General features: G+C 46.3%; 1 protein-coding gene across 1 annotated transcript; it reads left to right on the forward strand.

Annotated features, from left to right (window-relative positions):
• On the forward strand, window positions 1-27083 carry ATP1A1 (ATPase Na+/K+ transporting subunit alpha 1). The gene is made up of 23 exons (XM_069020965.1): window positions 1-232; window positions 7579-7683; window positions 8906-8965; window positions 10050-10253; window positions 10612-10725; window positions 11275-11409; window positions 11567-11684; window positions 12197-12465; window positions 13497-13695; window positions 15101-15210; window positions 16604-16738; window positions 17281-17473; window positions 17954-18129; window positions 18670-18806; window positions 20073-20223; window positions 20748-20916; window positions 21496-21650; window positions 22006-22129; window positions 22919-23064; window positions 23180-23310; window positions 23884-23985; window positions 25088-25179; window positions 25627-27083. The coding sequence occupies exons 1-23, from the start codon at window positions 221-223 to the stop codon at window positions 25653-25655; spliced, it is 3066 nt and encodes a 1021-aa protein (XP_068877066.1). The 5' UTR covers window positions 1-220; the 3' UTR covers window positions 25656-27083.
• The last annotated feature ends 408 nt before the right edge of the window (window positions 27084-27491 follow it).

The following is a 27491-nucleotide window of genomic DNA, read 5'->3' on the forward strand; positions in this document are numbered from 1 at the left end:
CTGCGCGCGGTTGCGGCATCGGAGAGGAACGACTCGGGCGGGGGCAGAGGGGGGCGAGGCGAAGGCGAGAAGCCCCGGAGGAGGAGGAGAAAGAAGAGGAAGGCGAGCGCCGGCCGGGGTGCTGCTATTGTTCCGCACCTGCGCCGGCCGGGACACGTGGCGCCGCTGAGCCCCGCTTCTCGCCCCCCGCCACTTGACCCGCACGCAGTCGCCCGGCACCATGGGCAAGGGGGTGAGCGGCGGGGCCGGGACGGGACGGGAAGTGGGAAATTCAAGGAGCCGGACCGTGGCCGGTGCCCCTTTGCCTTCGACGAGGCTGCGCTTTGTCTGTGCCGGGCTGGGGCGGCCACGTCGGGTCCGGTGCGAGGGCGGCCGTTGAGCGGTGCCGGTGCCGCCGGCCCCAGCAACGTGCGAGGGCGGCCGCTGCCGCCCGCGGGAAGGAAGAGCCGGGCCGAGGGCGTGGCGGAGCCTGGGGCAAGGAGCCGGCGTCCCAAAGCCCCCGGCTCCTCCTGGAGGCCGTGTCCCCCCGGCTAGGGGCCTCCCGCCTGCCTGCAGCCCCCGGGGCTGCTGTTATCTGGTGGCCTTGCGGAGCTGGGGAGGGAGCGCGGCTGCTCCCCGGGCTCCTGAGAGTACTTTAGACTTTCCTTGAGACACGAGGGCCCGGCATGGGGGGGCCGGGAGAAGGGGAGCCGTCAGCGTTATTAGGGCTAATTTGCCTGTGAGGGGAGATGGTGGCAGGAGGGAGGCGGATGCCCCTGAGGGTTTCCTGTTCACTGGGGGGATAAATGCTCACAGAAGGCTATGTAGTGGTTTCTGCCCTGTGTCAGCATTGTTTCTACCTTATAGCCCGTTATAGGGCTACAGGGAGGAGAAGTCCTTAATTCACATCGTATCTTTTAACTAAAGAAAAGTGTGTGTGAAGGCTGTTGGATGTTGTGCTCAAGCACCCGTGTGTGGAGCAGAAACTACTCTTGGCTTGCTCCGATTTCATTTTATGTCAAAAAACTAGAGACTGGTTTCTGGGTTTTGTTGCTTGGATGTTTGTTTTTTTCCATTCGAATGCTTCCCTGTGTATCTTGTGTAGTTGGAGGTGTGTAGATTTGTGTTTACTTTTGGGTTAGATGCATTCCTGTAAAATTCCCAGATTTCACTGCTTCCTGAGGAGAGGGTGACCATGCAGGGCCATGAGACTACAGCAGTGGTGTAGCATGTTTCCTGCCAACAGGTGTTCTGTGCTTCCCAAGCGCTGTTCAAACATTGACTTGACTTTGTATTGTCCTCATCAGTTCAGTACAACAGCAGCAATGTTGACATAACTGCATGAGTAGTAGGAGAGCTGCAAGAACATGGCTGAATGGACAGTTACTTGGAAAAGGGGGTTGAGGAGTGCGGGGGGGGTTTCTTTCTTTCCCTAATGCAGTTCTTCTGATGCTTGGCAGCCCAGCCTGTTGCATTTAAGTCCAGTAGGCAGCAAGCAGTGTGGACAGTAAAAGCTCATCCAGGAGACAAAACACTGAAGAGATACTTGCCAGGTGTGGGCAGTATTCTGAATCTTGTTTAAGACATCTGAGCGGACTATGAGTTGTGTGTGCATGTAGGACTGCAATGCAAAACGCTTCGGGGGCTTAGCCTGCCTTGGTGGGACTAATAGGAGGTACAAACTCTTTCTAATGTAGAAGGCTGTCTTGCTCTATTTCAGATTTCATAGGTTGCATGGATAAGAAAGCAATTAGCCTGAAACTGAAGCGCCGCCACAAGGGATAATTCAGTAGGGATAATACGGCTGCCTCAGGCTTTCTGGTAGCAAGTCACAAGATTTGCTAGTTTAGCAGTGAGAATGCATGCGTATAATTAGGGACCCCCTGAAAAACAGGGATGTGAGAGAGTGAGGTAGGGGAGGGAGAGAATTTGGATGCAACTGCGTGTGCCTGTCCTGAGTTAGGGTGCCCAAAAAGGAAACTTCTTTCCCATGGGAGCATGGGATGGAAGAGAAAGAAAGAGCCTAAGTGTGAGAAAACAAGTTTATTCTCTCTGTGGCTGTGAGGAGAAGCTGAGCAGAGTGTCTGTTTTACTTTAAATGGTAACAGGGCGAGGGAGGGCCGTCAGCTGCCTGGCTATGCAGCCCAAAAAGCAGATTATCCAAGGGGGGTTGTGTGGTGGAGGAAAGCTCTCTGGATTTCATTCCTGTTCAGAGCAGAGTGGAAGCTGTTTGTAGACAGCAAGTTTCACTCCATCTCCCTTGCTCCACAGGCAAAGCACAGAGTCGGTGGTGTGTGCTTTGGGTCACATCTGGAGGTCAGCTCTGCCTTAGAGCCCATGAGAAGTCCTTAATTCAGATCATATCTTCTAACTAAAGGAAAGTGTATGTGAAGGCTGTTGGGAACAGTAGTGAAGACTTTTTGAAGCTGGATGCTGTGATCAAGCACCCGTGTGTGGCGCAGAAACACCTCTTGGTTTGCTTGGATTTCCCTGAACCCCGGTTAAGGGTTTTTTTCCCCTGTCAGAAATTAGGAAGGTTTACTGCATAATGGAACCAGCTGAGGGGAAATCATACAAATCAAAGCAATCCTTATCTGGTACAATTAAAAAAATCTTAATATATTACTTTACCCCCTCCCCCATCCTTTTTACTCCTTTATTACTACAACTATTTTATGACATTCACTTTTTTATTACTATGGCTAGGGGATAGTCCTTTTGCCAAAGAAAACCCTGGGCCTAGTCAATGCACATTTCTGCAAAAGCGGGGTAACAGGAACAGGGTTCTCTGGCAAGTGAGGTGGGCTGTACAACCCACACCGATCCTGACCCGCTGAAAACTGCAGCTCATGCTTCAACTAGGCCTTTCCAAGGGGTAGCCCTTCACCAGCTCATCCAGGGGAGAACTGGGTCCAGTCCACTCATCTTGATGCGTTTGTCAACTACTAGAGATGTCTGGAGTTATGGTGACTCTTGCAGGCAAAGAGGTGAGGAAAGTGACTCTTTGTAGTTGGCACAGCACCAGAAAAACCCAGGATGGGCTGCTCAGCTGTGCAGTGATGACATTTGGAAAGCCTGCTCTGCTCTTGGGTCTCCACACAACTCATGAGCAGTAGAGATGTTTGTCCTAATACCCGGAGAGGGCTTAAGGTGTGTGGGTGGTCCTGGTTGTATCCTGATGATTAAAAACCTGATTAGGTTTACATCTCTTCCTGTGGGAGAAGAGCTTGTTCTTCCATAATTTGGGGAGCAGCAGTCTGTGCACAATTAGCAATTACTAGCTGTTGAGTAAAAACTGCCTTGTACTATCCTAGATGCTGAGAGTCTGATCAGTTGATGCAGCTTAAATTTTTGGTTCAAGATAGGGGATTGAACACAGCTCTTGGGATGGAGTAAGAAGGATCCAAAGAAGCCAGTCCATCTTTTGCTAGGATTACATAGGGTCATGGAACAGAGTTTCCAGTCCAATAGGTGGAGTGTAGTTTTATGACTCATGTGGTTAATATATTTACTGTCTCATAAGGCAGCAGGACAGTAACTTTTCTGTTTTCTCTGCACAATTGATTGTAATGACATAAGCAGTAAAACAGACCAGGCCTCCAGAGACTGCATAATTTATTTTGGCTCTTACTTGACATTTCTTGTTGGATTAGGTGATCATAGAACAGGGTACTTCTGAGCTTGTCTGCTGATTTGTACCCCTCCTGTTTCCTGGTCAATCATGGCTTGTGTTGAGAACATCAGCCATGAATGGCTCAATTAGTCCAGAGCGGAAAATCATCAGCTGTATCTGAAAGACAATAGGATTTTCTGGGGGATGTCGAAAACTTCTTACACTCGTGTGTAGAAATGTTGTGCTTAAGCCAGTGGAAAAAAAAGAAATCTTGCATGGAAAAAAAAAAAAAAGAAGCTGCGTTGCTTTTTTTTTTTTCTGAGGCAGTTTTGATGAGTCAGTTCTTGGGCTAAGTCGAGGAACAGGGGTGACATGTCTAATGAGACAGACCTTCCTTTGTGTTCAGGCCATGTGATTAAATCGTGATAAGATGTGGATCTGGAGTACCATAGGCCTTCTTCTCTTTGTACAGCAGGAAAAGGAGGGGAGTGCAGGGAAATCCTACAGCGCCGAGGTGGGATGAAAACCTCTTCCCCTGGCAGCCCAGCCAGCATGAGGCTTTGTTGAACAGATTGGGCTCATCTTGCAGGAAGGGAGGCAATGGCCCTGGAGGCACAGAACAGGGGCAGGACTTTGACTCTGATGTGTGTGTCAAGTTCAGATTTGAATGATGGAGCAGGAAGTTCAGACTCTGCGTGAAATGATCCTGTAAGAAGAGCTGAAACTGATTCTCCTGACTTACCTTTTCAGTAAGGGTGGGATGTAGTAATAAAGCAACAGAAGGGAAAGTATTGTGCTTTTTTTTTTTTTTTTTGAGCTGAGGAATTGCTGAGCTCCTCTCTAAGATGGACTCCATTAAGACCCAAATACTTGGATGCTTAAAGAAACAAGTAACTCTGTCCACTCTTTGTTCTGACTGCAGCTGATTGCTGGGTTTTTTGGGTTTTGTTTTGTTTTTTTTTTCTTTAAAGCAAATCATGCTTGAACAAGGGCAGTGAGCCTTTTCATGTTTGCCCACTTGTAGATTGTTTCAACTGCAGCTGTAAAAGCTTAAGCACTCCTATATTGCTGGATTATTCACTACCCCCAATAAGCTGAGTAACTCTACTTCTCACAAGTTTCAAAGATCCAGGAGGTTTTTAAGATCACCTGCAAGAGCTTGCCAAGCTTTTCTTGGGGAGAAGGGGTGCAGCTGAACGTGATGGAGTGCTAGTCAAGCAAGGCACCTTGACCTTCGTTGGAAATCATTTTTCATCTCGAGCAGTAATGAAGAAGCATGTGTTTTGTGCAGGGCTGTGTTTGGACTTGTCTGCCATAGCTCTAGCAGAAGTCAAAGTTGTTTTCTTTGGAGACTGAAGGAGAGAGATGCTTCATGGTGGCTCTTTGTGAATTGCCCTGTGGCAGATTCCTGTGATGCTGGAATGCGTGGACTGTGCTTGTTTAAGTACTGTGGCTTTCACTTTTTTAAGAAGGGAAATGGGAGTTTAGGTGCAGGGAAGAGAATGTCAGGAATGCTGACAGTCTGTAGTTCTCTAGCCTTTTCCTGGATCAGTGGAGGCAAATAGCTCGGCTCTGCTCCACTTGTTAAAAACTGTTTCCATTGCACAGCTTCGTAGCAGCATGTGAAGCTTGCCTTTGCTGAACAGGGCAAGGGGAGACTTCTGTGCATGTGAAGTGTGTGACTATGGCTGCAGAGTGTTGCACACAGCTTTCTCAGAACAGTAAAAACCCTTGTCTAGATGTGGCTGACAGGTTGTTTCAGAAAAGTCATGCTCTTTCTTCTTTTTCATGCAGTTTCACTTTTGGTTTTGGTTTCTACTTCTCTCGAAATAGATGATAAAAATTTCCTGTGGTAGCTGCTCATCAGGACAGGTCTTGGATCCAAACAATAGTTCCTGTGTCCAGATCAGTCAGGAATCCAGTTCGTGGTTTGAGGTGTTCATGCAAAGATCAAGCAAGGCAATGCCTTTGAAACCTTTTCTTAATCTTGTTAAAGATTTGACTGGTGCCATGAAGTGCTGTTTCATCTTAAAGTTCTTCTCAGGGATCTTACTAGGTGGAAATCTCAGCACATAAAACTTGGCAGGGTGTAGGGATGTAGTAGGCCCTACACAGAAGTGAACAGAAGGTTGTCTTTTAAGTGATGTTTATGTGCACTAAGTCATGATTTGTTTGTCCTTAGATGCTTGTTTGCCCCATTATGACAAGATCTAAATCTTTGCATGATTTCATGTAGAATTAACCATAATAAAAGTGAATAAAAATCCTACTGAATAAAGAGGCTTTAAGCAAATCATCTGCTCTGTGAAGTGTAAGCAGGACTAAGCACAGATTGAATCTGCAAAAGTGTACTGCTGCTTTGTATACCATTCTTGCTGCTCAAACTGCCATAAATTGAAAGCAGATTTCTGTTGTGTAAACCAGCCAGCTAGTGTGCCAAACTGAGAATGAAAGTGTTGGAACTTAGCCCCCAGAATTGACCAGCCAGAGGTACCACCTCTTATTTATCTTTAGTTGATAGGCTGCTCCTCCTCACCAGAGGATGTGGAAGACTGGAAGGGGGAGGAGGAGTTAATGCCTTGAAGGGAACATACGTTTGCTCTCAGGAATTGGTTTCTTCTGCTCTTCATCACTTTTTCAGCTGGAGCTGGGGCTCACACGTCAAGACTGCCTGAATAGTGTGTGGCTTGCTTTCCTCCTAGCTAGACTTGCACAATGTCTGGCTCTAATCTGTGTATTGGGGATGATACTGAGCAGACTTCTCCCTTCACTAGCTCATTTTTATTATGTATTGAGGTGGCATAACTTTCATAGAATCATGTAGGTTAGAAAAGACCATTAGAATAATTGAGTCCAACCGTTAACCCAGCACTGCCAAGTCCACCGCTAAACCATCTCTCCAAGTGCCACATCTACACATCTTTTAAATATTGCTGGAGATGATGACTCAAATCAGTTTCCTGGGCATCCTGTTCCAGGGCTTGGCAGCCCTTTCCATGAAGAAATTTTTCCTAATAGCCAATCTAAACCTCCACTGGCACAAGTGGAGGCAATTTCCTCTTGGCCTGTTGCTTCTTGGGAGAATAAACCAACCCCCACCTGGCTACAGCCTCCTTTCAGGGAGTTGCAGAGAGCCAAAAGGTCTCCCCTGAGCATCCTTTTCTCCAGGCTAAACACCCCCAGCTCCCTCAGCACCTCAATGTCCTTTTTGTAGTGAGGGGCCCAGAACTTGTCATGGGACTTGAGATGTGGCCTCACCAGTGCTGAATACAGGGGGGCAGTCACTGCTGTGGTCCTTCTGAGCACATTATTTCTGACACAGGCCAGGTGCCATTGGCCTTCTTGGCCACCTGGGCACACTCTGGCTCTTGTGCAGCCACTGTTGACCAGCACCCCCAGGTCCTTTTCTGCTGGGCAGCTTTCCAGCCCCTCTGCCCCCTGCCTGGGGTTGTTGTGACCCAAAGGCAGGACCCAGCACTTATCCTTATTGAATCTTGTATTGTTGGTCTCAGCCCATGAATCCAGCCTGTCCAGATCCCTCTGCCAAGCCTTCTTGCCCTCCAGCAGATCAACATTCCTGCCCGACTTAGTATTATCTGCAGACTGACTGAGGGTGCACTCAATCCTCTTGTCCAGATCATTGATAAAGATATTAAACAGGACTGGCCCCAATACTTAGGCCCAGAGAACCCCACTGGTGGCCAGATGCCAGCTGGATGTAACTGTTCACCACCACTTTCTTAGTCCAACCCTCCAGCTGTGTTTTTTACCCAGCACACAGTGCACCTGTCCAAGCCACAAGCAGCCTGTTTCTCCAAGAGGATGCTGTAGGAAACACTGTCAAAGGCTTTACTAAAGTTTAGGTAGACAACTTCAAAAACTGTAATAATTTTGTCTGCTTGGCAGTCTTGTGTGTATAGTTCATGTCTACTGCTGTGGAATTTGACTGTAAGATTTTTCTAATGCTGCTGTGTCGTCCCTTGCAGGCTGGAAGAGACAAGTATGAGCCCACTGCTACATCAGAGCATGGCGGAAAGAAGAAGGGGAAGAAGGAGAGGGACATGGATGAGCTTAAAAAGGAAGTTGTGATGGTAAGAGTGTAGGGCACAGAAAGAGCAGCTTTAAGAATGTTTGCTATGCCCAAAGCCCTGTGCCTAATTTGACTAAAAGAGAAACGAGCTGGTGTGCTGACAGCATGATGTGGCTGAAGGCACTGATCTCCCTTCTCCTCCCCTCTGTCCCCGAGCCAGACATGCTGTAAGTGTTTCAGCGTTAAGATGAGCATGCAACAGAGCCTGGCAACATCACTTCTCACAAGGCACTTGACACAAAGCCTAAGTCTGTGCTTGCCTGCATTACCCCTAGCACAGTATAGATGGATTTCCTCAGCCAGGCAGGCGTTCTCTGCATAGCAGCATTACAGCCTTTATTGTGCTGTCATGTGAGTGGAACTGCTGTTTTCATTCCAGCTGAGGAGTTGAGGCTGTACAGCTCCATTTACTGCTGGCCTCTGCTCAGACTGACCTCAGTATTATTCCTTCTAATTGTGTTTGAGGCTGTGGGGAGTGTCTTCCGTCCTCATCTGTGAAAGCTGGATGATGCTATATATCTGTCTGTGAGCATCATCTGGCTTAGATCTGCTGTCCTTGAAGGTGATGCAGATTTTGTTTCTGTTCTGTGGGTTTGAGACTGGGCTTTCACATTTTCAACCCCTCTGTTAGGAAGAGTGGATTCTAAAGATTTCTCAAAGATTAGATTATGTGTTCAGTAGTGATGTGTACTTAAAGCACCTGCTCCTCCAGTACAACCTTTCAAATGAGGCACTGCTCTGAACCAACTTGAACCAGCTGAAAAATAGCCTGACTATGAAAAGAAGCCTCTGGGGGAAGAAACACTTCCCCCAAAGTAGTGCTTAATCTAGCAGCACTGCTTTAAAATGTGTGAAATTACAGGTTTAATCTTCTGTACATTCCTACCTTCCTTCCCAATTCCTTTTCTTTCCATCCTCTCTCAGCCTCCCAAAAAAAAAATCACCCATGGTGGTTTCACAGAATCTTCTGGGGGTGTAAAGACTGCACTGAGATAAAGTCAGAGTTTTTCAAAAAAGCCGTCACATACTCAAATAGTCACAAGAATGCAAAAGATGAAACTCTGCTGAATTCCAGAATGAGTTTGAGACCTCTCCACAGAGAGGATGAACTGGAATCCTGCTACCTCACCAACTGTTGCAGATAGGAAACCTGGGGTGGAGAGTGGAATTGCTGAGCTCTTTTATCAGATTCTTTTATTTTCCAACCATTTCTTGTCTTTCAGGATGACCACAAACTGAGTCTTGATGAACTTCATCGTAAATATGGAACAGACTTGAGTCGGGTAGGTAGGCATTGTATTCCCTCCCTGCTTGCCCTGATCTGAAAAGAAACAGTCTCTGCTCAGAGCATTTCTCAAAGGGAGATCTGGGTGGTCTGGTTTGGGGGTGTTTTGGTTTTTTTGTTGTTGGTTTTTTTTGTTGTTGTTGTTGTTTTTTTTTGTTGGGGTTTTTTGTTTTCTTGTTGTTGTTTTTTTCTTTCTATGTTTAATCTCTCCTCCTCCAGTTAAGTTTCCCAGGCTTTGGGAGAACCACTGAATTCACAAATACTTCTCCTTATCCTCCCACTGTACAACTTGACTGCAATACTTTAGTGACTTTGCTTCTAACAAAGTCACTGTTACCTGCCTCTGAATTGTTCAAGGTCAAGTTGATTCTTGGTTTTACTTTTTTTCCCGAGGAACATGTAATGAAGACACATGTTTGTTATGTTGCAAATGTAGTCCAGTGAGCTAGCACATGCCCAGAGACTTAATGATGGCTAGCAGCAGTTAAAATTTTGCCTTTCTGCAGTAAGAGGTGTGCAGATGTCCTAGGCTACCTCTGAGTCCAGTGCAGAAGTACTGCAGTGGTTTTACACTTTTGCTTCTGTTTGCTTTGCTTAATGCATTTCTTGCATGATTGCATGTAGAATCCAGTCTGCTCTTTATAACAGCACAGAGATTTGCCTTTTTGTGTCCCAAGACCTTGGCTTCTGAAAGCTGAACTTCCTGGATGGAAGGTTGTTCCAACATGTCATCACCTTTATGGCCTCCAGCTTTCACTTGTTCCATAATTTGATAAGGGTAGATGGCACTGTGCTGTTCCTCAGAGCTCAAAGTGTGTGGCAGTAGCTGTCTTGTCCTGTCCTCCTTCAGTGTTCATAAGCCCATGGCCTGCAGGCTGCTCAAGTAGCATTCAGCATCCCTGTAGCTCCTGTTCTGGCATTCAGCTCTCACATCCTGCACTTGTGTTGTGGAACCCTGGCAGCTGTGGACATCTCCATTACCTGTTGGCAGCTCCTTGTTGCTGTGGTAGAACTTGATCAAATTCAGACCTACCCTGCAGCTGGTCTTGCCTCAATGCCTAAAAAAGGAACCTCTCTTGTAGGGTTTGACTCCTGCACGTGCAGCTGAGATCCTGGCTCGCGATGGCCCAAATGCCCTCACGCCCCCACCCACCACTCCTGAATGGATAAAGTTCTGTCGGCAGCTCTTTGGAGGATTCTCGCTCCTGCTGTGGATTGGTGCTATTCTGTGTTTTCTGGCTTATGGCATACAGAGTTTGATGGAAGAGGAGCCCAACAATGATAACGTGAGTAAAAATGTCTGCTTTGCCTCAAAGGCAGGCCAAGCAGCCTGTTGGGCTCAAAGCAGATTAACTTCCTTTAAGCATTTAGTCCAGAAGCTTTTCCCATAAGCATGGGAAATTCAGTGTGTGAGCTTAACATGTTTTGGAGTGTTTCCACATAACGAAATGAACAGCCAGCTTCCTTAGTGTTGTGTTAACAGCACTAGCTTGTGGACAGCCTTTGTGTACAAAATGTACAGAGACTGCAAGTGCCTTCATGCTTGTAATGGGGCACTTAAATGCCAGGCAATTTTTTGCCAGGCAAAAACTGGAAGCCTTTCAGGCAGATTGTCCTCTGACTCACTTTCTCTGCTCTTTGTAGCTGTACCTGGGTATTGTGTTGGCAGCTGTGGTTATCATTACTGGCTGTTTCTCTTATTACCAAGAAGCAAAAAGCTCCAAGATCATGGAGTCCTTCAAGAACTTGGTGCCTCAGGTATGGAATAAATAACTTCCTTGAGGTCTGGCAAGCCATAGCTTGTTCAAAGGTATTAATGGTTTCAAACATTATCTCCAATTGCAAGGGCCTGGCTGTTAATGTGGGTTACTGGCTCTTAATTTTGAGGGATCTGTGAGACTGCTCCAAGTAACTATGCTAATAGTTCAAGGTAGTTCCTGGAAACCTGTGGGTTCCACCAGCTTATTAACAATCATAGGACACTCTGTCAATAGTCTGGAGAGTTCAGAAACTGGTGTGATAAGCACTTAAGTTTGGATTCCTTTGTGGATGGTCTGGATCATACCTAACTATCATACAGTCACCTTGGGAACAAGGAGCTTTAATGTCAAGAAAATGAAAAATACTTTTCTTATATAACATGTTTATCAGCTATAAACATCTTAGTACAAGTAGAAACCTTGTAGAATCATAGTATAACTATGTTGTACTATGACTATAGTCCTTTACTATTTTAAGGACTCAAATCTTTTGAGTCCTTTCTTAAGAGTTGCTTTTGCCATAGATTGTTTCTTCACTGTCTTTCAGCAAGCACTTGTAGTCAGAAATGGTGAGAAGATGAGCATAAATGCTGAAGGTGTTGTAGTTGGAGATCTAGTGGAGGTGAAAGGAGGAGACAGAATTCCAGCTGACCTTCGGATCATATCAGCACATGGTTGCAAGGTACAGTAATAACAGGCTGTCTGGAAACTTCATTCTGAAGGAGGATGAATTTGTCTTCTATGCTGTGAATGGGGGCTGGAGTGGAGGAGAAGGGTGGGGGAAGTACCTACTAAGCATCTGTCTGCTCGTGTATGACAAAGTACTCTCTTTCATGTAGGTGGATAACTCCTCACTTACTGGTGAATCAGAGCCTCAGACCAGGTCTCCAGACTTCTCCCACGAGAACCCACTGGAGACCAGGAACATTGCCTTCTTTTCCACCAACTGTGTGGAAGGTGTGTGTGTCTCCTACTTCCTTGCTGTCTGAGCAATGATGTTGAGCTGTATGGATAAGCAGTGTGGATACACCATGGCCTACTTCTACCATACAGGAACAGGGTGGAAGCTCCCATCAGAGTCTTTGCCCATTCCAATGGCAGTACTGTAGAATGGGCAAAGACTCCACTGGGTCTTTTTTGAACCCACAAAGCACTACTGGGTTTTTTGTTCTTGCTTCTTCTAGAGGAGCAGCTATGTGGTGTGTCTTCTAGCCTGCCTGCTTTGTTACAAGTAAAAAGTGTTAAAGTGCAGATAACATAATGTGAACCATGAAGAAGAGCTGTATGGAATACTACAGCTGCTGCAGAAAGCAGGAACATCAAACATCTCTGGCAGGACTTGTGTTGCAGCTCCGAGTATGGGGATAGGCAGTCTTTGTGCTGAAGCCCACCCAGAACATCTCTTCAGGATATTAACAGGATATTAAGCTGTGGCTCCTTTTGTTTTCTAAAACCCATCTCTCTTCCAGGCACTGCCCGTGGCATTGTCATTAGCACTGGGGATCGCACTGTGATGGGCCGTATTGCCAGCTTGGCTTCTGGACTGGAAGGGGGGAAAACTCCAATTGCCATGGAGATCGAGCACTTTATCCACCTCATCACTGGAGTGGCTGTGTTCCTGGGTGTTTCCTTCTTCATCCTTTCCCTCATCCTTGAGTACACATGGCTGGAGGCTGTTATCTTCCTCATCGGGATCATTGTTGCCAATGTCCCTGAAGGGCTGCTTGCAACGGTTACGGTGAGTGAAGCTGGAAAAAAGATTGAATTTGCTACATATGTGGTCCTTAAGGAAGTGGGGTGCTTTGTGCTCAGTGTGCATTCACGCAAGTGAACACTAAAGTAGTGGAAGATGAGTGTGTAGGGCTGGGCTTTATAAATTCAGTGTATTTTAACTACTTGCCTGAATCGATGTCAATTTCTGTAGCTATTTATCTAATAAAGATGGGTCCCTAAGTTAGACCTGCACAGAGGCTTGGCATCATACAGCTGGAGTGAGCAAGACTAGGAGTTCCAGTCTTGGCTTTTTCTGTGGCAAGAAGAGGCTTTCCTGCTACAACCATCAGGGTTTCTACATCCACATGCACACCAGCCCTTCCAACCCTTAAGGGCTGGCAGAGCATCCAGCAGGCTTCACTCTAGCCCCAGCTTTTGATCTGGGATCTATCAGGGGTTTTTATAAGTTTGGTTTCCTGAAGATGAGGTGAGAGTATGTAGGTGTGCTTAGGTGTATGGAGAGTGGTGGTGGACAGGACAAAATGCTTCCATGCAGCCTTAGGAAGCAGAGTGGCAACCAAGCCAGGGAGTGAACAGTTGGGAACTGGAACCAGATAAGAGTCTCTATCAAGAAAGTGAGCTGGAGCTGCTCACTTTCTACAGCAGCAAGTTGCAAGCCCTATCACCGGAGCTAATTTGGGCCATCTCTTATGTGGCCTGCCTTCACCTATTTTGAGAACTCCTATGATTAGGAGGTGGCAGCTTTGACTGAAATGTTAGTCTGGGGCATGCTATTTACTTCCTAATGCTCTGAGAAGCAGGAGGCTGAAGCCTTGACAGTCCTTTTCTGGAGGTTTTGTAATGAGGAAAATGTCATTTAAACCTAGCACCTGGGCCAAAGTGGTGGTGTTTGTTTTGCACTGGGAGGGTGAGCAAGGAGTTAGGGAGTCACTGCAGGGCATGGAAAGCTGGTTATCATTCTATGTGCACACTGAGTTGGGCAGCAGTGTTATTACTGCACAGGTGTATCTAACCTATCACCTTTCTTGTCCCCAGGTATGTCTGACACTAACAGCCAAGCGTATGGCTCGTAAGAACTGCTTGGTGAAGAACCTGGAGGCTGTGGAGACCCTGGGTTCCACATCCACCATCTGTTCTGACAAAACAGGCACTCTGACACAGAATCGCATGACAGTGGCCCACATGTGGTTTGACAATCAGATTCACGAGGCCGATACTACAGAGAACCAGAGTGGTAAGATCACTTTTCTGTGCTTGAGGCATTTCATTAAAAAATGGGTTTTTCTGGGGCTTCTTGGACACTGGTACTTCCAAGAATCTGTGTTAGTAACTCTCCAGTCCAAGTGAAGTTCTCAGTGCTGGGACTTCTAACATACAATCTAGAATGAGCACAAAAAACAGAAGTGACACATAGAAAGCTTTGCACTGTACCCTGGTTCTGTTTAATCCTTTAACTCTGTATAGCCTGCCTTTTGCACAGAATTACTCCATTGGAATTTGAGCCTCTTGAATGTTCAGCCCTATATGTTTGTCCTGTATATAGAAATATTTGCAAAGTGCCTGATTGTCTTTGCTAAAATGTACCTTGATGAAATTGCTCAATCTTAAATCTGCTGAAAGTAGGGACAGCAGAAGTCTTGGCCGTGATAATAATTACTTGAGGCTGGACATAGATGGAAAGTTCCCATGTGGAACTAGATGGTTGACTTTGGACAGGGGTTTTCCTGGGACATCCAGGTTGTGTTTGCATGGTGCCAGCAATGAATGTAAGACTTTAGCAGGAAGTTCCTCCTAGTTGGTGAGAACCTGAAATCCCAGTGCGCTGTGCAGTTGGGAGAGATGATTATCTCTCCAGAACTGTTCAATACAACCAAACTCAGGGGTTTCCTAGCTGTCATCTACCTTGTGAAATGCTGTGCTTACAACACATTATTAGCATAAACATTTTTACACTGGTGCTGCTTCACCCTGCCTCGAGTCACTCCAAAGCATTGTGCTTCTATGCACTGTTTAAAAAAGCCACTTTACTTAACACTAGTGCAAAGTAATGAGCTATAAATAGATTTTTTTGGAAGCTCTTGGCCTGGCAATGGTTGGCTTGGCTGCAGGGGAAATAAACCTAGAAGATTTCACTTCATGGAAAGTATGTTAGGTTATCAGTTAACTCTCTCTTCAATTGATCTCCCTTAAAACCAACTTAAGAGCCGGCACAAGAGAGTATCTTTATTTAAGCATTGTTCCTTTGGGGGCTATTTCATCCAGTTCCTGGGTTGATAGATGAAGTGAGACAACCTGGAGGTGGAACCCAGCATCTCTTACTGAAGCCCTCTGAATTAATGTTATCTGTCCAGAATTCCTTGGTTTTGTCAGTGTGTCCTCTGCTGCTGCTGGATACAGCTGTTACTGGAATCTTGAAAGCAGAGGTGTTCTCTTGCACTGCTGCTGTTCCACTTTCTGGTCTTAAATAATCAGCTGCTCATCAAGTATCTGGGAAGGGAGGAAGGATAAAAGAGATGTAGTGATGCTCTGAGTGTTTCCTGTTTCTGAGATAAAGGCTTCTTGCTCTTAAGCCTGTGGGATTTTGAGCTTATGTGACTTTCTTGATGGGTGGTTTTCTGATATCCTTCCTCTGCTTTCAGGTGCTTCCTTTGACAAGAGCTCAGCCACTTGGACTGCTTTGTCCAGAATTGCAGGTCTCTGTAACCGTGCTGTGTTTCAGGCTGGCCAGGAAAATGTACCAATTCTTAAGGTGAGTTCCCAAAAAATTGTTGGTCTTGTTCCTTACCACCATCCTCCCATAATGGTAGTGAGATTGCATCCTGTGGGTCACAGGAACCTGCAAAGTAGAGGTATCTGCCACTCTTAATCTTTTCTGCAGTCTAGCACTCTTAGAGGAGGTGTGCTGTGGGCAGGGGAGATGGGATTGGGAAGATGCTTTTCCCACAGCAGAATCCCTGCCATCCTGGCATCTACACTCAATTTGGGAGGCCAGATAGTTCAGACAGGGCTAGGAAAGACCAGAAAGCTTTCCTAGGCATTTCCCAGTATCTGGCTGTTCCAGGAATTGCTATCTCAGGCATTTGTACACTTCAAAGCTATGAACACCTGGTGCTGGGAGAGGTAGACACCAGAGCTGGGGGAGCAGGGGCTGTGGGAGACTGGCTAGAGACAGTCTGCTCTCACTGGCAAGTCTCCTGAAGCTTTCACTGGTTCAGTGCTGGTGCAAATGCTGGCATAGCACCAGTTCACATTCCTGCTTCTGAACTGTGACCCAGCCAGGGCTGAAATTAACTGTACAGTGCTTATAATCTGTCAAGTATTAGTCATGTTGCTTAGTAAACTTATTCCCATGGGTGTTCTGATGCAGTGGTAGTAGAGATGATGGAACAAACTATTTTTCCCCAGCACTCCTCTGACTGTATCTTAGGTCTACAAAACCTGACCTGAAGTTGAAGAGCTGGAGTTCTTCCTTTTCAAGGAAGATGTAGGAGAGGGGAGTTTTGAGAAGTCTTTAGATACCAAGAAGTAGTATAGAAATGAAAAAAAACCCATAAATTCTCATGGACAAAGAGACCAGAGGGCAGGAAGTACTCAGTTTCAATTGCAGCAAAGGAAACTCCACCAGGACATTGAGCACACACAGATCTCTTGGGCTGAGAATCCCCATCTCTACCAGTGCTAACTTTATGGGGAAGGAAGGGCAGATAAATCTCTCCCAGAGGCTTGATAAACTGATCTTACATTGGAGTGGGAGAGCACATGGAAGTGTTTCTGTGTGCATGTCATCAGTCTTCGTCTCACATTAGCTGTTCTTCATGGCAAGCAGCTTACAGCAGTTCTTCTCAAAGCTGACCCTCCAGCCTCACTAGGTCTGACTGTACCTGGTTATGTGACTTTCCCTAACCCTTCAAAAGGGCTTCTTGACTTTGTCACAAAAGGACTGCTGCTCTCTCAAGATGGGAGGCCTGGCGTTCTGAAATGCAGTATTCGTCAGTACTAGATAATAGAACTATTTATTCTTTGCTTTCATATAATGTTATGTGGAAGATGGGACTGGGCTGTGATGAATTCACTTCTATAATTTACTTTAAATATCCAGTCTTCTGTGGGTGTATGTTTTGATAGTTGTGTCTTTTCCTCAGCGAGCAGTGGCAGGAGATGCCTCTGAGTCTGCACTTCTGAAATGCATTGAATTGTGCTGTGGTTCTGTCAAGGAGATGAGAGAAAGGTATCCCAAAGTGGTGGAAATACCATTTAACTCCACCAACAAGTACCAGGTAAGCATGTGTCCTCTTGAAGGAGAGCTGCTGTGTGAAGCACTGGTGTAAATTTACACACAGTGTGCCTCAAAACTTGTTCTGGCACCCAAATCTTGTCTAGGCTTACTTGCTTGAAGACTGCCCTGTAAATCTAAGTTAACAGACCATAGTTACACTGTGTAAGAGCCTCTGGAGCTGCCCTGACAGCAAGGTGTCAGCTGCTAACAAAGGATCAGACATGCTCTCAACCTGTGTAGCAGTAGTGCACAGAGCGTGGAGTAACTCAAATCTGGGAATAGGAATGAACTACTGGGAAGTGGCCTTAAGAGGTGGCACTTGGATACAAAAAACATCGTTACAACACCTGCAGTTATATGGTAATGTTAAAGAATGCACAGATTTCTTAGTCTGTAAACTTCTTTAAAGTGTGGGTAAATGAAAACTGGAGCAGAATATCACAAATGGCCCTGAGCTGCCATAAGTTGCAAAACATTGGTGTTGATTACTCGTGTCCTTCACAGTACATGTTCATAGAACAGATTCATTTCTTCCACCCTTAGCTATCTATCCACAAAAACGCAAATCCATCAGAATCCCGTTACTTGCTGGTGATGAAGGGAGCTCCAGAGAGGATCTTGGATCGCTGCAGCACCATTCTTATTCATGGCAAAGAGCAACCACTGGATGAGGAAATGAAGGATGCTTTTCAGAATGCCTACCTTGAATTGGGAGGCCTCGGGGAGAGAGTGTTAGGTAAGGAAAAACAGCCTTATTACATTGGAAAAGATTTGTCCTTCATGTTCCTGTGCAGTCCTTGCAGATTAAGTGAAGGGTCACTCTGTTCCTGCAGTGTAACCATAGTGTTAAGGTCACTTCAGCAATTCATGTAGGAACAGTCCTGCTTTTAATCTCAAAGGCAGCCTGCTGGGTCTCCTCTTGCCCAGCAGCAGAGTCACATGGATTAAAATGCAGCAAAGCATTTGGGACCTTCCATGGGACCACATGGTATTAGGTTTGTCCCACTGCACAAGAACCAGGCTGTGTCTGGGCACCTAGCAACAGCTGGTGGCTATCGGAATAGGAGCGTGACTCCTGTCTCAACAGCCCTGCTTAAGCCTCTGACTAAGCTGCCCTGTTATTCTTGTGTAGCTGTTTGCAGAAGCAATAAGTGTTCACTCTCTCTGCCTCCTGATATGTAGGAAGAGAGTAAATGTGGGTTTGATTGTGTTACAGGATTCTGCCACTTGGCTCTGCCTGATGATCAGTTCCCAGACGGCTTCCAGTTTGATACAGACGACCTGAACTTCCCTGTAGACAAACTCTGCTTTGTAGGACTGATGTCTATGATTGACCCACCTCGTGCTGCTGTGCCAGATGCTGTTGGGAAATGCAGAAGTGCTGGGATCAAGGTAGTTTATTCCTGGGTTGAAAATTGCCTCACTTCATACCTGTGGAAATAAAGGGCTTCCCTGAGTTCCTGTGTTGCTGTAATGTGAGTGGATGAAGTAATCGTTCAAGATTTAACTTCTACTGCTTCAGGCTTAATTTCTAAGTTAAATACAACTGGTTGTATGTTAATGAACTGCAAAATGAGTGAAACTCCAAACTACTAGGGCACTGGCAGGTGTTGAGACCATGGTGTCCCATAGCATGTGATTTGGCTCAGGGCGTGTTCTGCATGTGCCACAGTACTAAGATCAGAGGGAAGCACAGGCTGGAAATGGCACTGGCTCCGTTGGCTCAAGATGAACAATTTTTTGTCTTCCATCTGCCTCAATCCCTTGCATACTGGTATTGGGTTACTGCCTGTACCTCAGACTTGCCCTGTGCCAAGGCTCACGACTAGAACAAAAGACACATGGCCTTCTGAGTGTAAGGGACCCTGCCTTCTGGGCAGTGCTGCTCTGCAGTACAGGCCAGGCTTTCATGGCAGTCTGTTTGCATTTCAGGTTATCATGGTTACTGGAGACCATCCGATCACGGCCAAAGCCATTGCCAAGGGTGTGGGCATCATCTCCGAGGGCAATGAAACAGTAGAAGATATTGCTGCTCGGCTCAACATTCCTGTCAGCCAGGTCAACCCTAGGTAATGACTGCGAGGGAAAGCTGGAGCTGTTCAAAGAATGAAGCATTTGCCTCTCTCCTTGCCTTGGATAATCCCTCAGCATCTCCCCCCGGACATGAAAAGCTTGGCATTTGCTTAGCTCAGTGTATTGTGGCTCTTCAATGTGTATCATGAGTTATGTGAAGAATGCACAAGGTTGTCTTAAATGTGCATGTCTTGTGTGTGGGAAGCAGTTAAGGGTAAGACTGTAGGGAGAGCAAAGGGAGCAGGACTTAGGCTGGGTAGAGGAGTTGACACTAGTGCATAGCTACAAGCAGAATAAATGTAAAAATGGAGCTCTTCCCTCTTAAGGGTTAATGCTGGCCTTCATAGCCTAGCTGGGACTGAGGCATCCTCAGAAAATGTGCCTTGGCATAAGCAGGCTGTTTGCAGAATGGCTGGGCTGTCTGTATTGCTTAGCTTGACCCAGCCTGTGTTTGGGCTGGAGGACAGCCATGCAGCTTATGAACTGTGAATAGAGACACCCTGTGAAATGAAATTGCTTGGGGTTTTTTTGGGTTGGGATTTTTTTTTTTTTTTTAATTTTGATGGTAACTTCAAAACCCAGCAATGCAGGCTGGGGTTGGCTGGGCTGTATGACTGAGCAGGTCAGCAGCTGGCTCTAAGGATGGGGAAGGAATTTCTGGGTGATGTCAAGAGCTGCATGGATTGTCTCCTAGACCTATAAGGGATGGTATGCTGGGCTGGAGAGATGGTATTTTGCTGCAGCATGTAGGGTACCAAACCAGTCTAAATATAACATTGCATGCTTTTGTGGCCAAAGGGTGTAAATTAGTTGGAACTGGCATGGTGTGAACACTCTCTGTGAAGAACCATGTGTCATCAGTCTATTGCAAAAAGCACTGCCTGCAGAAGACAGCAGCATCTCTTGAAATGCCAGATGTTAACTACCTGAGCATGGGGTTCCTTTTTTGCAGAGGGGCCAAGATTTGTGGAAACAACTAGGCTTTGCCTTGATGCACTTTAGAAAGCTGTGGAAAGAATTAATCTGCTCATGAGGTTTTTTTGTCTGTTGCTTGGTTCTGTCTTGTTGTCCTTTTCTTGGTGTTCCCCATCTACCACTTAAATTTTGAACATGAAACCTCTCTGCTGAGGCTGCTTGGATTAGTATTTAGTCATAGCAGAAGTTGGTCTTTTCCCAAGAGCACTGAAGAGCCATAGTTTTATGGGGCAAGCACAGCTAATGAAAAACTTCTTGTGAAGTAAAACACTGTCTCTTGTTTGCAGGGATGCCAAAGCTTGTGTGGTTCATGGCTCAGATTTGAAGGACATGACTAGCGAGCAATTGGATGACATCCTGCTTCACCATACAGAAATTGTGTTTGCCAGGACATCTCCTCAGCAGAAGCTTATCATTGTGGAAGGCTGTCAGCGACAGGTAAAGAGGGAGAATCAGGATGTCATATTAGAGAAATCTAATATATATATGTAAACTACCAACCAGTTCTGCTGTTGCAGTGGTAGGGCTAAGCCTCCTCAGTGCCCTCCTGTAAAGGGCCAGATTAAATCTGTCTGTCAGCAGCCTTCAGCTGTCAGGCTGCTCTACAATACATAAATATAAGGGTCTGGCAGGAAAACATCTTCAGTTTGTACTGAGGCTTTCTTCTGATCCTAGAATGTTCATTAGTATACTTAATTCCTAAGTGCTCTGGATGTGCCTGGGAGAGGAGGATTCAACATTTTCATGTGTTGCCCAGTGTCTCTTTTGGAGAGAGCAGCATGGTTCTCTTGATGAGCCTCATCAGAACAGGGAAAGGGTGAGGGGAGGGCAAGGAGGAGCTGAGTTCTCTTTACAGCAAAGTGAAATAGTTTCTTGTGCTTCATCTGAAAGATAGGAGAAAGCTTTTCTGCCCATAACATTTTACATGATGATTTCAGTCTTGCTGTTCCTTTTTGTACTAGGGTGCCATTGTAGCAGTCACAGGTGATGGTGTGAATGATTCCCCAGCCCTGAAGAAGGCTGACATTGGTGTTGCTATGGGTATTGCTGGTTCAGATGTCTCCAAGCAGGCAGCTGACATGATTCTGCTGGATGACAACTTTGCCTCCATTGTCACTGGGGTTGAAGAAGGTGAGTTGATGATGACTTGGATGCAGTGGTGGTAAAGTACCATGCTTCAGCATCCCCTCTGAGAGAGAGGCTCTTCTTTGAGCTTGCCTCTGAGACAACAATTTTCAAGGAGAGCAGCACTTTCCTCCTCTCTTCAAAGTTTTATTCTTTTCCATGGGTTCAGCATGATCCTTTAGGGTGGGTGACAGTAGGAAGCAGCTGAGTAACAAAAGCTACTTTGTGCTTTTGCCTAACATGTGACCTTACAGTCATCTTTGCCAGCTGAGTATGAGACATTTTCCCCCCCGATGGAGAAGTAGCTCTCAAACAGGAGCACGACAGAGGGTCCCTCCAGGGGCTCTTGATGTCCAGAAACCAAGGCTTAGTGTCCTACTGCTGTATGCAGTGAGCTCTGCTTGCTGTGACTGAAAGTGTTACTCTCTGTAGGTGTTGCTGTGCATGGAGCACAGTCTCACTCACCCTTCCTTTTGCTGCACTAGCATTTTGCCATTTGGTGTTAGCCCTGAGGCTGCCTCTGAGCTGCTTGGCTGCCTTCTGCTGCTAAGTGAGAGTTACCCTGTTCTCTCTTCCCTGCCCCAGGGCGTCTGATCTTTGATAACCTGAAGAAGTCTATTGCCTACACCTTGACCAGTAACATTCCTGAAATCACGCCGTTCCTGATCTTCATCATTGCAAACATACCCCTTCCCCTGGGAACAGTCACCATCCTCTGCATTGACTTGGGCACTGACATGGTGAATATGGCCTTTTTTTTGTCTAAAGAAAAAATGTGGGCGTTCTTAGGTACCCTAAAGAAAGGACAGGTGGAAGGAAAATGCTTAAATACAGTTTTCTGTAGTGTTCTGATTTAAAATAAGCAATCATCTGATACTCCTTTTATTCACATCCATCTCATGGCTCTTGAGTCTGAGGATTTTTCAGCTCTGTGCAAGGACAAACTGGGGATGGGAAAGGGGTAAGGTCATTTTGGAATATCACAGCTAGAGCTTTTGGGGAGTGCTGTTTCTTGCACTGAATACATGGGACAGGGAAGGATCTATACAGTGGAGAATTGAAACTGTTCTAACAGCAGTCCTGCCATCCTCAAAGGTCCCTGCTATCTCCCTGGCATATGAGCAAGCAGAGAGTGACATCATGAAGAGGCAGCCCAGAAATCCCAAAACAGACAAGCTGGTGAATGAACGGCTGATCAGCATGGCCTATGGGCAGATTGGTAAGCTGCTCTGTTTTCTCTGGCATCCGTTTGAACTTAGTGGTAGCAGGGGGTGTACACAATCTTGAGTCAGTGGCTGCTCTGCTTATTTTGGTAGGGCTGAGGTTTGGGGTGTGTAAACCAGAACCTCAGGCTGTAAAGAACTTGCCATGATTTCTTCCCCCATGGCTTACTGCAGTGGCTTGTGCAGCTTGATCCATTGAATCGCTTTCACAGTAATTTTGTTTAATTGCACGGCGCTGTAAAGGAACTGGCTGACAACCAGCTCTCCTCTGGTTCAGACTTGTTCAGCAAGAACATAGATCCCATTGTTAGTTTAATTAGAAGTAAAGGATTCTCTCCAGCATATCCCTAAACACACAGCATTAGGAGCCTTGATTAAAGGCAGCTACAGAGACGTGCCCAGTTCACAGGATGGAAGCTCATGCTTAATTGCAGCAGACCTTGGGAACCTTCTTGACTGTATTTTGCAAGGGTTGGGGGTGGGCAAGGCTTAATGAGAATACAAAGGGAGTTTTATCTTGTGTCCTTGAGTGTGGTGCCATCAGAGCACAGGGCAGAACAGAAGTAACTCTGTACAAAGTCGGGGGCAGAAGCTGCTCAGCAAAAGGGTTGCAGCTGAGTTTGATGTCAGTGTGAACTATTTCTACTTGGGTGCTTCTTGGAACACTGAGCCCCACAAGGAATAATTTTTAAGGTGGTTGAGGTTTCCTGCAAACTGTTGTTCTCTGTTGTAATTGCTCTGCACAGTATCCTCATCAGTTTTGTCACCCTTTCTTACCTGTTTAGGTATGATCCAGGCCCTTGGAGGCTTCTTCACCTATTTTGTAATCATGGCAGAGAATGGCTTCTGGCCTTCTGGCTTGCTAGGGATCAGAGTTCAGTGGGATGACAGATGGATTAACGATGTGGAAGACAGCTATGGGCAGCAATGGGTAAGTTCAGAGGCTGCCAGCCAAAATATTAACACCTGCTGAACTTACTCTGTGAGCACCAGAGAGCAAAGGCAGCATGTCTGAACAAATGCTCTCGGCTTTGTCTGCTTCCTAGACCTACGAACAGAGGAAAATAGTGGAGTTCACTTGCCATACAGCCTTCTTTGTCAGCATCGTGGTCGTGCAGTGGGCAGACTTGATCATTTGTAAGACCCGAAGAAACTCAGTCTTCCAGCAGGGGATGAAGTAAGTCAGGCTGTCCATGGAGGATTTAGAACTGGACTCTGTGTGTTCTCCAGCACACAGCATTTTAGTCCTTCATCCCAGCAGTGTCTGGGTGTTTTGGCATAAGTCTTGACTGGACTGCCATGGTAGTGGATGAAAGAAGACTGGGTGCTCTCTTCCCTGTAGTACTTGCTTGTAGACTTGCAGTTGTCAGGCTGAGACTAAGAAATGGGGGCTTCTGTTGGCATTGTCTGTGGGAGCTAGCCCACCTCAAAGGACACTGACAGTCCAGCACACAGCCTTGATCTCTTGATCTTATCTGTCAAGAGATCTCATGGCATGAACCCCAGCCACCTCCTGAATTTGTGATGAAAGCAGTTGCAGGTTGACCTGATCATGTCTCTTTGAAGAAACATAAAAGACCATCATGGCAACTCTGCTGTCATCTTGGATGGCCTGATAGTCCCCACCTGATGAACTTCTGGGCTAGACTGGAATGTCTGTTTCCATTCACTCCCATGTGGCACCTAGGTGTTTTTTAGGATGTCATCTCTGAAAGTACTTTGTCCCTGACTTCTTTCCTGTCTCTTCTAGGAACAAGATCTTAATATTTGGTCTCTTTGAGGAGACTGCTCTGGCTGCCTTCCTGTCCTACTGCCCTGGGATGGATGTTGCTCTAAGGATGTATCCCCTGAAGTAAGTTGCATCATGCTTTTTATGTAACAGATTGTACCACAGGACAATAGTGCTTGGGTGGGGAGATGAATAAAAGTAGTAGTGATCTAGTGGAGCATCAAACCTAGTCTTAAGAGTTCAGGCTAGAGGGTGTTAGTGATCCTTTGCTGTCCTGTGGCATACCAGGGTTTCCTTCACTGTGTGTGGAATGTTTATGGGGAGCCTGCCGTTCAGTGCCTCACTAAAAATCAGTGGTACAACTTCAGTACCAGCGTGCTCTAGTGCAGCAGCCTCTTGCACTTATTTGCATGGAGAAGTTTTATGGGTAGGGTACTGCACCTCCAAAGAAAGCCAGTTGTATTGCTCTAAATCATAGGCTAGATGACTCTTGGGTACTAAAGAGCTGCTGATGACGTCTTGTGCCTTTTTCCTGCATTCCATGGGAACAGAACAACTAGTAAAGTCTTTTAAAAGCTGCTACGTAGATGCAGATGACCAGTTGATGCACAGTAACTTTCCTAAGGGTTGGGAAGGTGCCAACATCTTGTGTTGCTCAATAGCATTGCAACATTTCATGGCAGGGTTCAGCCTTAAGCCAGAGGACTGTTCAAAGTTTGTGTCATGAAATCTTCATGGGAAAAAAATATTCTGGTACATCTTGCATTCCATTCCAAGTGTTGCCTGGAGTTGGGTGCTGCTGAAGTGTGAGCATTTCCTAACAAGGAAGCTGGCCTCTGCCCAGTGCCTGCAGCAGCTGGATGTTAGCACATGTAAATCATGAGGGAAACAATACAGTTCCATTGAGCAGGGCTCTGGGCACAAAGGTTATGTGTACTTAGAGGAAATACTGCTTGATTGGTATGTGGGGAGGTGCTGGTACAGAGATGAGCAAAGGTACTATGACACACCTTGTGTTGGAATTCCCATCTGAAAGTGGATTAATCTATTGCAGCAGAAAACCTGGTAGTAATTCTTGGCTTGGAGAATTCTTGACTGAACCCCAGCCACTGGCAAACTGGGTGATGCCAGCCTTCTTGCACTTGAGTGTGCCATCAAGTCAGAGCTGTGCCAGGCAAAGAGCATCTCTACAACCTGTGTTCTCACTGTCTCTTCTCCCAAACAGGCCGACCTGGTGGTTCTGTGCTTTCCCATACTCCCTCCTGATATTCGTGTATGATGAAGTCAGAAAGCTCATTATCAGACGCAACCCTGGCGGTAAGAATCTGCTGCTCTTCTGTGTGTTTCCTTCCCCACCTCTTCATGCTGCTGAGCTCTCCAGAAGCCCCAGCAAAGCTTGGGGACCCCCAAGCACTATGCAGAGGTGTATTTTCCTGTGTTTTTCCCTTCCTCAACATTAATTGTGGAGTTAGTTCAAATTAAGGGCTTCCTGAGTTCCCTGCATTCTTCTATCCCATTATATAAAAGTACAGATGCGCTGAAGTAGATGGAAAAGACTGATTAATGCTTGGATAGTTCTAGAAAGGTGGAAGAGGTCCTAAAGCTGCAGAACATCAATTTGGCAAGATTTTCCCATTGTGACAGGTCACTTATTAGCTCAGGTGCTACAGTGCAAGTTTTCAAGAACCTAGAAGGAACTCCCATGACCTCGTACTTGGTCTACCTCTCGAGACTAACTCTGCTTTCTCCCTCTTTTTCGTTTAGGCTGGGTGGAAAGAGAGACCTACTACTAAAAAGTACCTGTAAAACATTCCACGCACAGCCCATGCCACCTCTCCACCATCTCCCCTGTGTGCATACTTTATCTTTGCAAGAGCAGAACTGTGCCTGGGCAGGAGTGAGCTGAAACTAAAGGAAACATGAAGAAAAAAGGACTGGAGGAAAAAGCAAGGGGGAGGTTGGGGTGGGGGGAATGTCCGACCATCAGTCCAGGGGGATGAGAGTTTGAGTAGTTTTATGTGCCTTTATGTTTTTGTAAAAGGAAACCGAAGATTTTATATGTGGATTTTTACAAATAAAGATGGATTATAAGAGGATGCCCCCACATGGTCTTAGGTGGATGTTTTTCTCAAGGCCAAAACTGGTTCAGGGCAGCCTCCCCACCTGGCTTAGGGTGTGGTGGTGAGTGCAAGGGTTAGTCCCTGGCTTCCTGTTTTTGTAACAGGGAAGCAAGAGCTGCTTGACCCACAGACAACAGCATGTGTAAAAGCCCCGGGGCACCTTACTGTAGCTGAGTGCTTGCTGTGACAAACTGTTGGCCAGCACTTGCATCTCACAGCCTAAAGCTCAGGAAGCTTCCTGGGCTCTGACTGTGCATCTTGGCTTCTTTGTGCAAATGTAGCATTGAGTGAAGAGCTGGCCTGCCTTAAGGGGCTGTTTGCTGGGTTCAGAATGAGAACAGGCTTCTGCTGAATGGCACTTGGATCCAAGCAGCCTTGTTCTCAAAATTGACACTGATTTTCCTGCTTGGTTAGCCAAGCAAGGGATAGTGTTTCCTAGTGTCCTCTGTGCATGGCACTTGCCCCATCCTGATCCTGGCCCATGCCTCCTGTGGAATGAATGCAGGGGCTGATCATGGGTGCTGCATCTTCCACTTCTGAGAAGGCATTGCTGTTGTCTGGGGTCCAGGCTGTCTCTGTGAGCTGAAGTGAGTCATGCTGCTTCCCTCTGAGCATCTAACCTTTTTCTGTATGCTTTGATTTACTGTTAATGCCTGTATGGCTCACTTCTGTGAGAACTCTGTGAGAGAGCTGGCCTTCTGCATGTGGGCAGTCACCATGAAGTCGTAACTATTCATTGCTCCTAATGCTGTTATGCTAAAGCTAGCTGGAGATGCTTCAAGCCCTGTTCCTTAACTACTGCTCTGTGCCCCTCTTAGATATGTGTCTACCTCTGCAAATGGTACAGCACCGAAAGGCCCTGCAATTAAAACTCCATGTTGTCATCCCTCCTTCCTCACAACTTTTTGGTTTTTTAAGGTGGTGTTTTAAAGCTGGGTTGCTTACCTCATGTACTGACTGAACAATATAAACTCAGAGAGCACTAGGGAGGGAACAAATGAGAGGTTGAGGGTGGCAACTGTTTCAATTTTTCTTGGACACTCTACTGTGCAACCCCCAGTTGGAGATGATTAAAAATAATAAAGTCTTCCAGTTGTTGGAGTCTGCCCGTGCTAACAGTTGAATTGATGCATCTGGGTGTGAGGTGATCCCAGGGGCCAAGGGGAGATCATGAGTTGCACTAAGGGAGGAAGAAAAAAAGTGGGATGAATGTTACGGGATCTGATGATGACTGAGAAGTGATGCAGAAATGACACTCAGTCCACCCAGGCATGACACTTCCTTGACTGGGGTGTTAACACTTCCTTAAATGTTGGTCAGTGCCTGAGACCCACTGCAATGAAGTTGCAAAATCAGCGTTGCTTGTCTGATGCAGGCAAAAAAAAAAAGGTCCTGTTACTCTTCCTTCTCCCTGGCATTTCAGCTTTGAACAGCCTTAGCAGTGGGCTTCTCACTAAGACTAAAAGATGTGGTGAGGAGGGACCTCTGAAGGTTCAGCTGCCTGCTCAC

Source organism: Aphelocoma coerulescens, chromosome 1, assembly GCF_041296385.1.
Source record: "Aphelocoma coerulescens isolate FSJ_1873_10779 chromosome 1, UR_Acoe_1.0, whole genome shotgun sequence".
Taxonomy (NCBI): domain Eukaryota; kingdom Metazoa; phylum Chordata; class Aves; order Passeriformes; family Corvidae; genus Aphelocoma; species Aphelocoma coerulescens.